Source organism: Centroberyx gerrardi, chromosome 17 (assembly GCF_048128805.1).
Source record: "Centroberyx gerrardi isolate f3 chromosome 17, fCenGer3.hap1.cur.20231027, whole genome shotgun sequence".
NCBI classification, from domain to species: domain Eukaryota; kingdom Metazoa; phylum Chordata; class Actinopteri; order Beryciformes; family Berycidae; genus Centroberyx; species Centroberyx gerrardi.
Window position 1 is genome coordinate 8,885,552 of NC_136013.1, and position 13,802 is coordinate 8,899,353.

Consider the following 13,802-nt stretch of genomic DNA (forward strand, 5'->3'; position numbering starts at 1 on the left):
TGTACCTCTAGTGCACCCACCTGACCCAGATGTATCTAAGGCACAACACACTCACACTGTCTCTGCTGTATAACATGTAATTAAGCAGAAACACAAGAACAATCGTCTGCTTTTTGTTTTTTTCTTTTCCCAGCTGGCAGGGCTGGTGGTGGGCCTGAGCGGAGTCTACCTCCTGCTGAACTGCAGACAGAGCAACTTGTTCTTCTCTCACACCTACATCGTCCTGCCAGCAGTCCTTGCTCTCACCAGCGCTGCCTTCCTATTGGTCAGTGGAGGCCTTGGCTGCTGGGTGTCCACCAGAAAGTCCGTCTGTCTACAGGGACTGGTAAGGCTGTGTGTGTGTGTGTGTGTGTGTGTGTGTGTGTGTGTGTGTGTGTGTGACGTGTGTGTTTGGTTGCATCTGCATATGAATGCGGGCACCTGTGTCAGTGTTTGTATATAATCAAGTGTTTTCTTCTACAGTTTGTTTATCTGCTGGTTGTGGTAATTTGTCTGGAGAGCACAGCGTCAGCACTGGCCTATTTCCACTCTGGAAAGGTATGCAGGTTTCACCCAAACCTCCATGATCGCAGGACAATGATATTTTGAAGGTACTCCAGATTATTTTGGAAAATTGAAAAATGTTTATTTTATTCCCTCTCTGTTTAGCTGGATTCAGAGATGGCTCCCTTCAGAGGAGTGTTTCAGAGATACACAGGCAGCAGCCAGGACCCCGACTCTACTGCTGTGGATGCCACACAAGAAGAGGTGTGTGTGTGTGTGTGTTCCTGTGTTCCTGTGTTCCTGTGTTCCTGTGTCTGTTTCTGTTTGTGCAAGTGTCTGTGTGCGCCCTAAGTTTTCATTCTGACCCACTTGAACAACAGTATAAGAGCTATTGAGGACTGATAAGTTTGCAGGGGTCTGTCTGCTGCGCACCACATTCAAGTTGAACCCACATACCCATTGCGCGTACAAGTACACACACACACACACACACACACACACACAACCACACACACGCACGCACACACAACTGCCATCTCAATGAGTCATGTGAGTTGAATCAATAAACATTAATAATACAGCCATCCATGCACCACAAACATGTTTATAACTCTGTTGTGCAAAATCTATAAATATTAGTTGACTTTCAAAAAGTCTACTAATCTATTCAAAGTTATCAAAAGCAGCATTCTGTAAAATGGTAGAATGGAATAGGATATAGGCAATAACACACTGTAGGAGGTGAATGCAAGTAGCAGGGAAGAAAAAACGAAAAGCCTTGCCCACAAAAAATATCTGAATAATTATTGTTGAAGTTCTTCTGATATGATTTGTTTTCAGTCTTCAAGAGATGTTTTTAATGTATTGATTCAGTGTTTTTGGTATTGATTCAGTGTTTTGCGCTCTGGTCCCTGTTAGTTGCAGTGCTGTGGTATCCGTAACTACACGGACTGGCTGGAAACGCCCTGGTTTAACCACACCGGAGGACTCGGGGTTCCTCACAGCTGCTGCAACTCCACCTTCCGCTCCTGCAACGGAACCCTGGACCAGCCGTGGCAGCTGTACCCACAGGTAGACGTGGACACACAGAGACTGACAGACACAGCTGAATGTAGCAGAGGTGGGGACTCGAGTCACAGGACTTGGACTGGAGTCCGACTTGAGTCACAATTTAATTTGCTTGAGACTTGACTTGATGTATGAAGAGAATACTTGAGACTTGACTTGACTTGACTTGGGTTCTGGTGACTTGGGACTTGTATTTGTATGGAATGACTGAATTTACTGAAGTTCAAACTGATTATTGAAATCAAACTCAGGATGCACCAGGTTTTTAAACTATTAAAATGATATTGCATTAAAAAGTCCTGGATATTTTGTTTTCTTTAAGATATTAAATTGATACTGGACTCTTGATTTGTTCTGACTTGACTTGTTCTACATTTAGACTTGAGACTTGGCATTATTGACATGGACTTGACTTAGTCTTGACTTGGTAATCTACATTTAGACTTGAGACTTGACTTGAGACTTGTGCCTTAAGACTTGAGACTGACTTGGGACTCGAGCAAAGTTGACTTGGTCACACCTCTGGAATGTAAACACAAACACACACACACACACACACACACACACACACACACACTCCTGCATGGATGACTGATTGGACCCCTTGGCACAGTCTCTCTCTTCCTCGCTGTCTCTCTTCTTTTTCTCTATCTTTTTTAACCTCTCTCACTCTCTCTCTCTCTCTCTCTCTTGCAGGGCTGCCAGGTGAAGCTGGAGGAAGCCTTACTGTTTGTGTTGAGTCTCATCATCTGGTCCTCTCTGCCGGTCATGTTGGTGGAGGTGGGACACACTCCATTCTGTTGTGGGATCTTTTACTCTGTATGCACTGCATGCAGTATGCACCCTGGATGATTAGAGGAACTTTTTTTTTTGAAGGTCCCCTAGAATATGAACACACATTCTGCACATGGGGGCGCTATCAAGGAACAATTTGGCTCCATGAGAGTGACGTTTTACTTCATTTTGCCAAACAGTAAATTAAATGATAGTAAAACTAAACCATTCTTCAGTTTCACTTTTGCAGAAACCCTTTATGGGCCGCTGATTGGCATTGGGCCCCATTTTCAGAACCACTGCAGTACACAGTGCTTCTCACAAATCAATACTGCATCTGCAGTTAGATTAATTGCACACTATTCTACTTTGGCACTCAATATATGGAATTCGCATTCATTCATTAGGTGGTTAACCAGAATCCTTCTTTTCTTTCTCACTTTCTCCTTCTCATGCAGGTGTTTGCGTTTGTGACGGTGGCCCAGCTGATGACAGACCAACCCTTACTGGAGTATCACATACTGGACAGACACTAGAGGCACTGTGATAGTTAGGCCAGTGGTGTAGTGTGCACAGATACACTACACAGGAGGTGTGCACTCACCTTTTATTATTAGGATAGTGGGGTTGGTATATTAGTTGGTAAATTCCTTGTTCCCGAGCTGTATACTCCCTTGTGGCCTCTCAACTAAGCCCCATACCTCAATATCATGTCACTACAGCTGATTGAGATGGGCCTCAATTGCACTATGCATATAACATGAAACTGCTGCACACCATTTGAATAGCAAAGTGAAGAAAAATGTTTGGTGTGACACAACTCTATTAACCAACATCCCTCTCAATTTTGTATTAAAATAAGCTTGAATTGCATTCTAATTTTTGTTTTTATCATTTTGACTTCTTGAACCAAATAATGAATTGTATTGCATTATGATCTCAATGCTTTGCCTCTCTGATCTTCCTTTTGATCAAGACTTTTTCTTATTAAACTATCTCAAAGACATATAGGCTACTGTATAGGTGTGCTTGTGTATAGACCGCTGTGCATCTTCTGCAGAGGCGCGGCAGAGCGCAAGTGGGCGTGGTGTTTTTTCGTCACGTAGTTCCTTGGTTTCTTGATCACGAGAGGGGACTTGCTGTGAGGTGAACGTCGTAGCCGCCGCCAAGAAGGAACAAAATACAAGAAGAGCAGAAACAACAACCCCCCCAAAAAGCTGGTAAGAACTGCAACATCCACAAACGTTGCTAGAAGCGCCGTAGCGTCAATACATTTCGATATCAGTTGGCTATGTCAAAGCCGAACGTCTGCCATGCTGGTTTTGAGGCCCTTAGAGCAGTCGACTATGCTAGCTAACTAGATAGCTAACGCTAGCCGCCGGGGCCTGTAGCAGGCCGCTGGGTTTTAGGCGCGTGGGAAGGATTGCAATGATCAGACGCTCTCCAAAATGGGGGCACGGTGCATCACCGTAGCTAACCGGCAAGAAGCAGTCACTTTTATATCTAACTTTTTTACTTGTTGCGAGTGATTGTGTCCGTCTCTGATGCTAACGTTTGATTACTACATTACGTTTTGTTTAATTGGGACATTTGTTTACTACTATTAGCCAGCGTTATAACCTGAGACGGAATAACAATGTAGCTGGCTAGCATGCTAACGCTAGCCTTGTAGGCCGCTATATATGCTGCCTTCAAGTGCTCACTTCTGATTTGGCAAGAAAACGTTAGTCATTTAACGTTAAAAGGTCTTGTAGCGCATTCGTGTGCTTTTGGTCGGTAATAAAAACAAAGAGCGCATTGTAATGAAATAGGGTTTGGGTGGCTGCATTTATTAATTTTTTAGTTGTAGAAATCAAGCAGTAACGTTACAGAGCTGCTGCAACGGCACAGAGAAAATGCGCATCAGGCATGCCATTGTTGATATAACGGACTTTACATGCGTGCCAGCTAAAAATCAGAGTGAAACTAGAAGCATGACAATACGTATTATTTACCTAAAATGTCCAACAATATACAACAATGCATCACATTTATCTATTGTTGACACGGCTTCCATGCTTCCCACCCTCTAATCGCCACATCTCAGTATCAGAAAATTCCCAGTTTCCTAGTTGTGACCCACTTTGTTGGGTCACTGTTGCACTGATCCTGTAATTACAGTACTACCAACAGAACTTAAAGGCAGCATCCATCACCTAAGAACCTTTTTAAGTTAGTCTCATATCTATCTTTGAGGTTCACGCCCCCTGGAACCTTTGGGCTGAGCTGCGTGGCATGTCCCATGGAAGAGATGATTCATATAAATGTATGTTAAATGCAGTATCAATATCTGTTTGTCCTTGTCATTAAAAAAAAAAAAAAGATATTGGTTGTTTGTCATGGAGTTGGCTGTTGACCACTACACATTTTGTTAGTTTAATGTTATCCTTCAAAAAGCAAGCGTACCTCTTTGCCCACTGCCACAATGTTTGTATTTTGATCTATTAATTGTTTGATTTTGTTTTATCCCCATCCAGCCTCAGGAGCAGTGAAGTGTCTTCATGGCAGTTCGGAGAGGACACATTAGGTACTTGAAAGTGAGTATTAAATCCCAGACAAATTCAACAGTATTACAGTATGTGACCTCATCAGCTGAATATGTATGTCATCAGATATTTTAAGTGTTTCGTATATTGACAAAGACTCAAACAATTGATCCCAATTCTAATTTTGCAGCAGGCTTCAGTATCTACTGTTACCTCACCACATCATTCAAGACATTTCGCTGAAAGCCGTACCATACCTTTTTAGCATATCCTTAATTCTCACTTGAGACTGAAAACAGGAGGCAGAGCCTAGTGATAATTAAATGTTAATGATGGTATGACTGTACACAGTAAGGGCTTAATATTTGGATTCTTTTTTGCTGGTCCTGATAATTTAATTAATCTTCCCCCAAAGCAAGGAAGGCATTGCGTGGAATCAGACCCCCCCTTCACCACCCCACACACACACAATCCTGCTCCCACCAGCGTTGCCCATGTTTACTGGTTTAATACAGGAGTCTCATTCATCCTCTCAGGCCGTCTGTCTTACCCCACCAGAATACCCAATCGCAACCCTTCTCCTGCATGAATGGACCTCTGTCAGGTTGACCACAGGACCAATGCCCTATTCAGGCCTGATCCCATTTCAGCCACCAACAACTGTGTCCACTAGGGCACACTCTGCTGAACAGACAGAGGAAGCGACTTAGTGTATTGTGAGGAGAAGCTCCACGCTCGTTGGGGGCGGTCGAAATTAGTTAATGAACAAATAGCACCCAGTGAATTTGCAGAATAGACCAGAGACTGGCATGTGACCAAGTAATCTTGTGGATGGAGGCACGATCCTTATCCTCAAATGTTATTTATTTATAAATATGTGTGTGACATTAGTTCCAGTGGTTTGCTTTCCAAATTAGCCGTATCTAAATAATTGTAGTAAGATCAATGTGCAGCTTAATATCAGTCACAGGCTTGTGTAATAACATTAAGCTACCGCTATGTGGTCTCATACTATTTTAACTTTTAACCCTGCTTTTCTGTAGGGTTATGTTGAGATAATTGCACAGCTTGAATACCCTTCAGATCAGCCAACAAGTCAGGTTTACTGACAAACTCACGACTGAGAACACTATATCACACGAATGTGCCTAATGCTAGAATGGTGAACCACAATCCCACACCCTTCCCTTTTCAAAGACTAAATAAGTTTGGTTGGTACAAATAGGAAAATTGTATTAAATGGATGCATTTCAACTCACAGGAACATGCCTGTTGTGTTATTGCAGTTATGCTGTAGTTTCCAAACCCATCCCTGTCTGTCAGTGATATAATGGGGTTAGCTGAGGTGGCTGGGTACAGGCGAGGTCAGTGAAGCACGTAGAGTATAGTAAGGCCATGGGGTGCAGATTGTTAACTTTATTTCCAATTTGTGCTACCGGCCACATAACGGACACACACTTGCATGAGGGATATGATTAGAGAGTTGGACAGTAATTTGTTGAAATGACTTAATTTTTAGTCTGTCCAGTCCTGGTTTAGTTTCCTTCATAGGTTAAGTTTAGAGTTGGTGGTGACTGCTGAGTGTTTATAATTGTGTGTTTCAAGTGAGAGGCTTTTTGTGATTTTATCATAGGCCAGTTTCTACATCCAGAAAGTTAAAGGGCTGAACTGTTTACTGGGTACTTACCATATTTTGTTTTTTGCCCCACCTGGCCAACCTGCAGGAGGTGTATGACATGTCAAACGGTTACGAAGACCACATGGGAGGGGATGAGGGGAAGGATGCCAAGACCAACCTCATTGTGAACTACCTGCCTCAGAGCATGACGCAGGACGAGCTGCGAAGCCTCTTCAGCAGCATCGGAGAGGTGGAGTCCGCCAAGCTCATTCGAGACAAAGTCGCAGGTATGCTACTCCATATCCCACAATGCATTCTGGAAAACAGCATTGACGGACAGACCATCTTGTCGCTCAAACACACTCAAGATTTGTTTTGAATGGCAAGGGATTCATATTGCAGCCTACAGCAACAATACAGTTGGTGGGAACAACCTCTGAAAATATTCATGTTGGGTCAGTTTTATAACTTTCAATTTGAATCTTGTTCCTCTGAGGTTTGGCATTATCAGTAGTCATTTTCATATGACTTGCATATTGACAGGATAAATACAGGACAGTTGTTGCTAGCTCCTGTGGATTTTATTATGTAATTTTTAATTGATAGATATCCCAATTTGTTTTTCCTATTGGCTATTGGTTTAATCAAATTCTCACATTCACCACCATAGACTTGTTTTATTTATTCCAACCGAACCAATCCTGTTTAATTGAAGTCAATTTCTTTGTTTCTTTGTTTGTTCCGACTAGCATGCAATGTTTAGATTTGTTTTTGTTTAAATATTTATTTGTTCAGTATGCAGATTTTTTTGAACTATACAACGTTTTTTGTTTTATTTTATTGTTTTCCTTTTTTTTTCTCTAGGCCACAGTTTAGGGTACGGATTTGTTAACTATCTTAACCCTAGTGATGCAGACAGAGCTATCAATACACTGAACGGACTAAGGCTACAGTCTAAAACTATCAAGGTAACGTGCAATAAGGTGTTCTACAATTCTCAACCCAAAGATGTCATGTCATATAACTCTCCTGTGGCTCCTGTGCCGTCCGCTACCTAGCTAGTACATGTCAGCCCAAGGAAGTGGTACTGTTTTGATAGCTCACTTACTGCCCTACCTGACAGTATACACGTCTATTGAGTTTTACTTTCATTTTATCTATTTTATTTGGTGAATTCTATCCGATTAATTATCAAGTGTTTCATTCCTAAGGATTACTTTTCTTCAATTTGATTTTTTTTTGTTGCTATGATTTTCTTGTATACTGACTGCACTCATTTTCACTCGGGCCAAAGTCTACTACCTAGACCAGCTGAATTAGATGATAGTTTGCTTATAAGATAAAAAATCAGATCATTTTAACCACTGTTTTCTGTATTTGCACTACTTTTACAGAGGCCATATGTGAGTGCATCTTTTAAATACTTAGACTTACTACTCATATTTCGGATAATTGTAACTTAATTGTCATGCAGTATTAAACACGTGACCTATTTGCCCGTAAAGCGTAACAAATTGTTTTCAAATCTTCTCAAGAGCAACATTTTGAGGCTTGATTTTAGGCTCATTAATTGTTAATTAATAAAAATAGAAAGGGTTTTTGGCATTTTGTTTTGTAATTGTGTGTTGGCAGTGGTTTAATGAAGCTTTTGTCGCTTCCTGTCGCCAGGTGTCGTACGCTCGGCCCAGCTCCGACACAATAAAGGATGCCAACCTGTATATCAGCGGCCTGCCCAAGACCATGACCCAGAAAGACGTGGAGGACATGTTTGCCCGCTATGGACGCATCATCAACTCCCGTGTGCTTGTTGACCAGGCTTCAGGTACGACAGGAGAATGAAGAGATCCTTTGCTTTGTTTTATTCTCTTTACCAACAGATATCACCTATTTTGAAAAATGGTAGCACCATCTGTTTTGACATGAACAACCACCAGAGATCAGCTGTATTTATTTTGAAATATGTCTGCTTTTGTGCTTGGCATTTTTTTAAAGGCTTGTATCCAGAGTTTGAAACTAACACCTGCCAAGTGCCAAATGCTGGTAAAAATTTTATTTTCTGGATAAATCAATGAGCGTCACCTGCCACACTGGCCAGTAACTTTTGGGGGCGACTTATATAAAACGTATATACAACCTTTATCTTTGCCTGTTGTCAATCATTGTCCCTGCTGACCACCATACACTCTCTCTGTGAGCCAATCAAAGCAAAGCAATGACTCTGTATCAAACAGGCGTCTGATTGGCTATAATGCTGGCTCTACACAAGGCAGCAGCGTTTAAACTTCTGTTTCTCTGCTGCATGGATGTTCAGCTAGCCTAATGTTAGTAGAAATCCATGCAGCAACACATTTATATTCATTATTTTGGCCAGTAACAATTATTCCTGGCACTTAAATTTTCTCTTCTTCTTATTTTCGGACACTGCTTGCATCAGAACGGAGAAGTTCCTCTCAGTCACCGGCTGCCCTCTCTTGTGTAGGTCTGTCACGCGGAGTGGCGTTCATCCGGTTTGACAAGCGGGCAGAGGCAGAAGACGCCATCAAAGACCTGAATGGCCAGAAACCACCTGGAGCCTCAGAGCCAATCACAGTGAAATTTGCCGCCAACCCAAACCAGGCGAAGAACACCCAGCTCATCTCTCAGCTCTACCACAACCAGTCCCGACGCTTCGGAGGACCATTACACCACCAAGCACAGAGGTTCAGGTGAGAGGAGTTGTGAACACGCACATACAGTGATTAAAAATGACTTGATCTTTCTTTATGCAACAGTTTTAGACAAGCAGTCTGTCTGGTCAACCCCAAGATTTATAGGAATTATTAGCCTTGTTGGAACCAATAAATCATGGCTACTTTTGCTTTATTGGTTGCTATGCCAACTGTTGTGGTAACCAGGAAGCTAGTTCGAAATCTTTCCTATTGTCTGGCGTTTTTTAAAGTTTGGGTAGAACGCTGCAGTATTGTCAAGAGCACCGTAATCACAGTGTAAAACGTCCCACCCGGGTATTAACTGCTTTTATTGACACACTTTATCTCTTCTCGTTGCCAGGTTCTCCCCCATGAGTGTGGATCACATGGGTGGCATGGGAGGCGTGGGCGTTCCTGGGAGCTCCACCTCCGGCTGGTGTATCTTCATCTACAACCTGGGCCAGGACGCCGACGAGGGCATCCTCTGGCAGATGTTCGGCCCCTTCGGCGCCGTCACCAACGTCAAGGTGATCCGAGACTTCAACACCAACAAGTGCAAGGGCTTTGGCTTCGTTACCATGACAAACTACGAGGAGGCGGCCATGGCCATCGCCAGCCTCAACGGCTACCGGCTCGGAGACAAGATCCTGCAAGTGTCCTTTAAGACCAGCAAGGGCCACAAGTAGAGAAAGCTGGACGATCAGGAGCAGGAGAGAGACAGACAACCATGCGCCAGGCTTTCGTTACAGAGAGTAGAACCATAAGTTGGCAAAGTTTGGCACAGCAATTTGGTTTTTAGTGTATTCTGACTCAAAGCAGATGTTCACTCTTCTGCATCTTTGTACTTGTCTAAAAGTGTCTAGGCACAGTTGTTTTTTTCCCCTTTGCTTTATCTCTTTCTTTCCTTTTTTTTTCTCTTTATACTCATACTTGGGGCATGGGGACACTAAATATAGTTTTAATTTTTAGGGAGGGGACGGGGAGGGCATGAATCCCAAGATACTCTGACCAATTTCACATTTTGAGAATTAATTACCTGTAAAGCTAAAATGTCCTTATGTGCCGCATGTACATTAGAGTCACTATAGGGACTAGATAAGAGGATTCAAGCCTGCACATGTTTAGCAAAAGGCTCTTAGCGGTTCACTGGAAATACAGAGTAAGTATCAGAGGAAAACCCTGCACACTGCTCTTCAACGGTCAGACATTTCAGTCGATGTTTTGTGGTATATAGAAGAGAAAGAATGAAAGAATTTTGCAAGGAGGCAGTGGTTGTTTCCTTTTGGAAAAGCAGTGCTCTGTCCTGGACTCTGGTCCCTATGTAGAAATAGATGCCTTAAATTATCATCCAGTAGACAGACAGACCTACCACGCCACTCACTATGTCTTGAGTCAATCTAAGAGCAAAGCACTTTTAACCAATCTGTTTTAGGCTACTATGAATATCAGTCTTTTTGATGTTATCTATGACTTTTGCTTCCCCTCCTACTAGGATGAGAGTTTTAAACATGGCAGGCTTAGCTCTGGAGGGAAAATGTGTTTTGTTTTCGTAATCCATGTGGGGAGTGTCTCTTATAAGTCGTATCTCAGAAAAGAGTCCTGTTGAAAACGACCCCCAGTCGAAGAGTAGGGAATTAAGATGGACCAAAGACAGAGATTTGATCTTATGTCCCAGATGAATAATCTGAGCAGATTTTGAGAAGGTAAATTTACATGTTTGAGTTTTTGAAGAGGTACTAAGGCTATATCTAACACTGACCGAGAGCATCAGCACTCTGGGCTCAGTTTGCCATTTTTCTTTTTTTTTTCTTTTGTTTTTCTTTTGAGTTAATTTGATTTATTTTTGTTTGAAACTAATTTTTTCTCTTTTCCAGAGGCATAGATTCATAATCGTTAAGTTAAAAACTTGTTTGAATAACGAGTGCTTATCTCGAGTTTGTGGAGAAATTAATGGCCTTTGTTAATGATTTCAGTTTAGATTTGCTTTATTTTCTTCCTTTCTTTTGTTTTGATTGTTTCACTTTGAACATAAACCATTAAATTTTATTTTGTTTTGCTGAAAGTTTTGTTTGGTTTGTTTCTTTTTTTATTTGCATTTGGATTTGGTTTAGATTTGTTCTGTTATTTTTTAGTAACAAAGCTGCAGTACAGATACCATATCCACCTTCAGACATCGTCTTTGACCAGATATCTGGATTCAAGTAGTTTTCAGTGTTTTGATAGGTTACACAGGTAAATGGAGCACCTGCTTTGCAAAATGCTCTGTGCTTTCTGAAAAAACAGGCTGTGTTATAGAAAGTTTGCCCTTCGCTGTCAATATACTGGAGGCAGTGTTTGGCTGTTACACATTGGAGATCAGCTTAGATGGTTGGAAGATTGACGTACCATATGGACCAATGCCAGTTGAGACGAGAGATTGTTAAACCTGTACATAAACACTCAGAGGAAGGTGATTGTCCCTTGAAGCAACATTTTATAGACGGCCAGATAAGTGTCATCAAGAATTCTGTGAAGACTGTAGAATTTGGCAAATATAAGATGGATGTTGGTACTTACGGATGTCTTGTAGACACACCAGCTAGTTATCTTGTTTTATGAACAGTCGTGAAACTAATGTCAAGATCTTTGTTTTTTTTTTTTGTTATCCGGCTAACTGAGTAAATCATCTTCTTGAAATACCCCACTGCAGAGGGAGGGCGATTGCATATGGGTAGTTGGCTCTCCGGAGAGTGGAAGCAAGCATCCAGGTTAGCCCAAGTGCAACCAGATATGTTGTGTATCAGCAGCGTTTGGTTGGTTCAACACCGCAAATAAGAATAGGCTGTTCATCTTAACACTTATAGTGCTTTTCGGCCCAAACCTATTGTTCTGATTTGTGTCTGTGTGGCGGGGATTACATTTTAACAAATGAAGATGTTCAAAGTTTGTGGTTTGCTTCGTTTATACCCACACACTCTCTCCTCTTCATTGCAGCCAATGAAACACTCCATATATCACCATTTTAGAAAACATCAGAGGCATATCACAATTCTATGTCTTGAGACTGATCAACTCAACGAATTATGCTGCCTTGTTCTCTGAGGTGGTTGAAAAGTGGAATGAGATTGACAACATTCATAACTGTTCCTAGTTCTCTTATTAACTTGTCAAAACATACCGTTTCTTTGCACTTTGCATTTTTCCATACAGGCCTTGGTCTTTTGTACCAAATTTGTGATCTAGCTAAGAGAGACCTGACCAATCACAAATTGGACAGAGGAACCATTATTTGTGATTTAGCTGCAAGTAGCAAATGACCGCTGGGGTCCAGTACCTGCTCACACGTTTTAGGAGTTTACTTTTAAACTGGTTGTTTTTCTAGCAATAATTTCTTTGACTATCCGCCGACATGAATGCCCATTTCATATTTGTGCCCCCTCTTACAGGAGTATTCCCATTATAAGCTTCAAATTGAGGCCTTAAAAGTACTATTTAAAAAAAAAAACTAGATATTTCATGTCCTTTTTGTGTCACAATTCTTAACTTTGTGCAATATTTGGTGATTCTTGCTCAAAGCAGGTAAGATGTGAAGAGAGATTTGTTTAATTTGTTTTAGTCTTGACTGTCATCCTTTTTTTTTTTTTTTTTTTTTGGAAGTTCTTTTCTACTGACTTTATATGTTGCTTACAATTTTCTCAGCAGACTGGAGTTGGAGTTGCATGAAAGATGGTTATTTTTGTTTTGGGGGGGCAGTCAGAATAACTGCGTTCTGCCTTAATTTATAGAGAATTGGTGTATTTGACATCAGCAGAGGAGGCACAAACATAATTTATTTGACAATGTATGCGGTTATAGGTGTTACTTGTTGGAGTGTTTTTAATGGTTTATTGATTTTTATTTTCATGGTTTTTGAATGGACACCTCAAGGTGATGTCCATAAACTGTCTTCTAACATTGGATCATTTCAATAAAACATGGAGGCTTTTCAGAATTGAAAAAGGAATGTCTTCGTAAGCTTATTGTGGTTCTGCAGAAAGTGATTTACTCAAAGACCGTGCGCACACACTTTTGGCACTAATGCCTGTTATTATATTTTGTCAGTTGTGTTGTAGGGCCACAACATCTTGGAAAGAAATTAAAGGTCAATTGCATTTATCAAATGTCAAAATAGCGTGCACTGTAGCAAACAAACATATTCTAAAGCAGGTAATCTGAAAATGTATTCACCATCTTTTTACGCTACCCAATTCTCATCGATGCAAGGCCACTAGACCATCTTTTGATTGATTCTTTCCATAAAACTAGACCAGAATGATTCATAAAAGTCTAAAATGGATTGAGCAAAATTGTGTGACTGAATTGTCACTTTGTGAAAGTACAGAAGTAAACAAAATGATCACAATGACTTCAATATGTTTTTTTTATAATGTTTATAGCCCTCCAGTTTGACATGGATTAGACCCAGTGATTGCTGTCTCAGGCCAGATGGGGGAGACATGCCCGCAGATTCTCTGGCAGGTTTGACAAATGAATGCTCCATCATCACTGACTGGTGCTTTTGCAGCACTTTCAGTAGTTGCATGTGTCTGCCTTTCAATACGCATGTAGTATGTAGGAAAATGCCTTTACCTGACTGTAATATCTGCAGTGAAATGTGATTAGATCATT

At 41.2% G+C, this 13,802-nt stretch overlaps 2 protein-coding genes and 2 gene segments (V, D, J or C); 3 read left to right on the forward strand and 1 right to left on the reverse strand.

Annotated features, from left to right (window-relative positions):
* Nucleotides 1-3,204, forward strand: part of tspan37 (tetraspanin 37) — a 4,459-nt gene extending 1,255 nt beyond the window's left edge. The window contains exons 2-7 of the mRNA XM_071915920.2: nt 134-325; nt 463-537; nt 649-747; nt 1,402-1,554; nt 2,248-2,331; nt 2,784-3,204. Coding sequence (XP_071772021.2) covers nt 134-325; nt 463-537; nt 649-747; nt 1,402-1,554; nt 2,248-2,331; nt 2,784-2,861 — 681 coding nt within the window. The 3' untranslated portion in view covers nt 2,862-3,204. The remainder of the gene's footprint in view (nt 1-133; nt 326-462; nt 538-648; nt 748-1,401; nt 1,555-2,247; nt 2,332-2,783) is intronic.
* The window catches only part of LOC139910111 (Ig kappa chain V-III region MOPC 63-like), a 39,179-nt gene that overhangs the window by 8,209 nt on the left and 17,168 nt on the right, over nt 1-13,802 (reverse strand).
* Nucleotides 1-13,802, forward strand: part of LOC139924764 (Ig kappa chain V-III region MOPC 63-like) — a 48,271-nt gene that overhangs the window by 6,107 nt on the left and 28,362 nt on the right.
* On the forward strand, nt 3,407-13,133 carry elavl1a (ELAV like RNA binding protein 1a). Of its 6 annotated transcripts, none has more exons than XM_071915916.2 (8): nt 3,407-3,545; nt 4,842-4,901; nt 6,563-6,755; nt 7,333-7,436; nt 8,137-8,290; nt 8,461-8,508; nt 8,903-9,173; nt 9,517-13,133. In XM_071915916.2, the coding sequence occupies exons 2-8, from the start codon at nt 4,866-4,868 to the stop codon at nt 9,839-9,841; spliced, it is 1,131 nt and encodes a 376-aa protein (XP_071772017.1). In that variant the 5' UTR covers nt 3,407-3,545; nt 4,842-4,865; the 3' UTR covers nt 9,842-13,133. The 6 variants fall into 6 exon arrangements, with proteins under 6 accessions (XP_071772017.1, XP_078145497.1, XP_078145496.1 ...); XM_078289370.1 differs by having other exon boundaries at nt 3,433-3,545; nt 8,948-9,173; XM_078289369.1 differs by having other exon boundaries at nt 3,535-3,545; nt 6,575-6,755.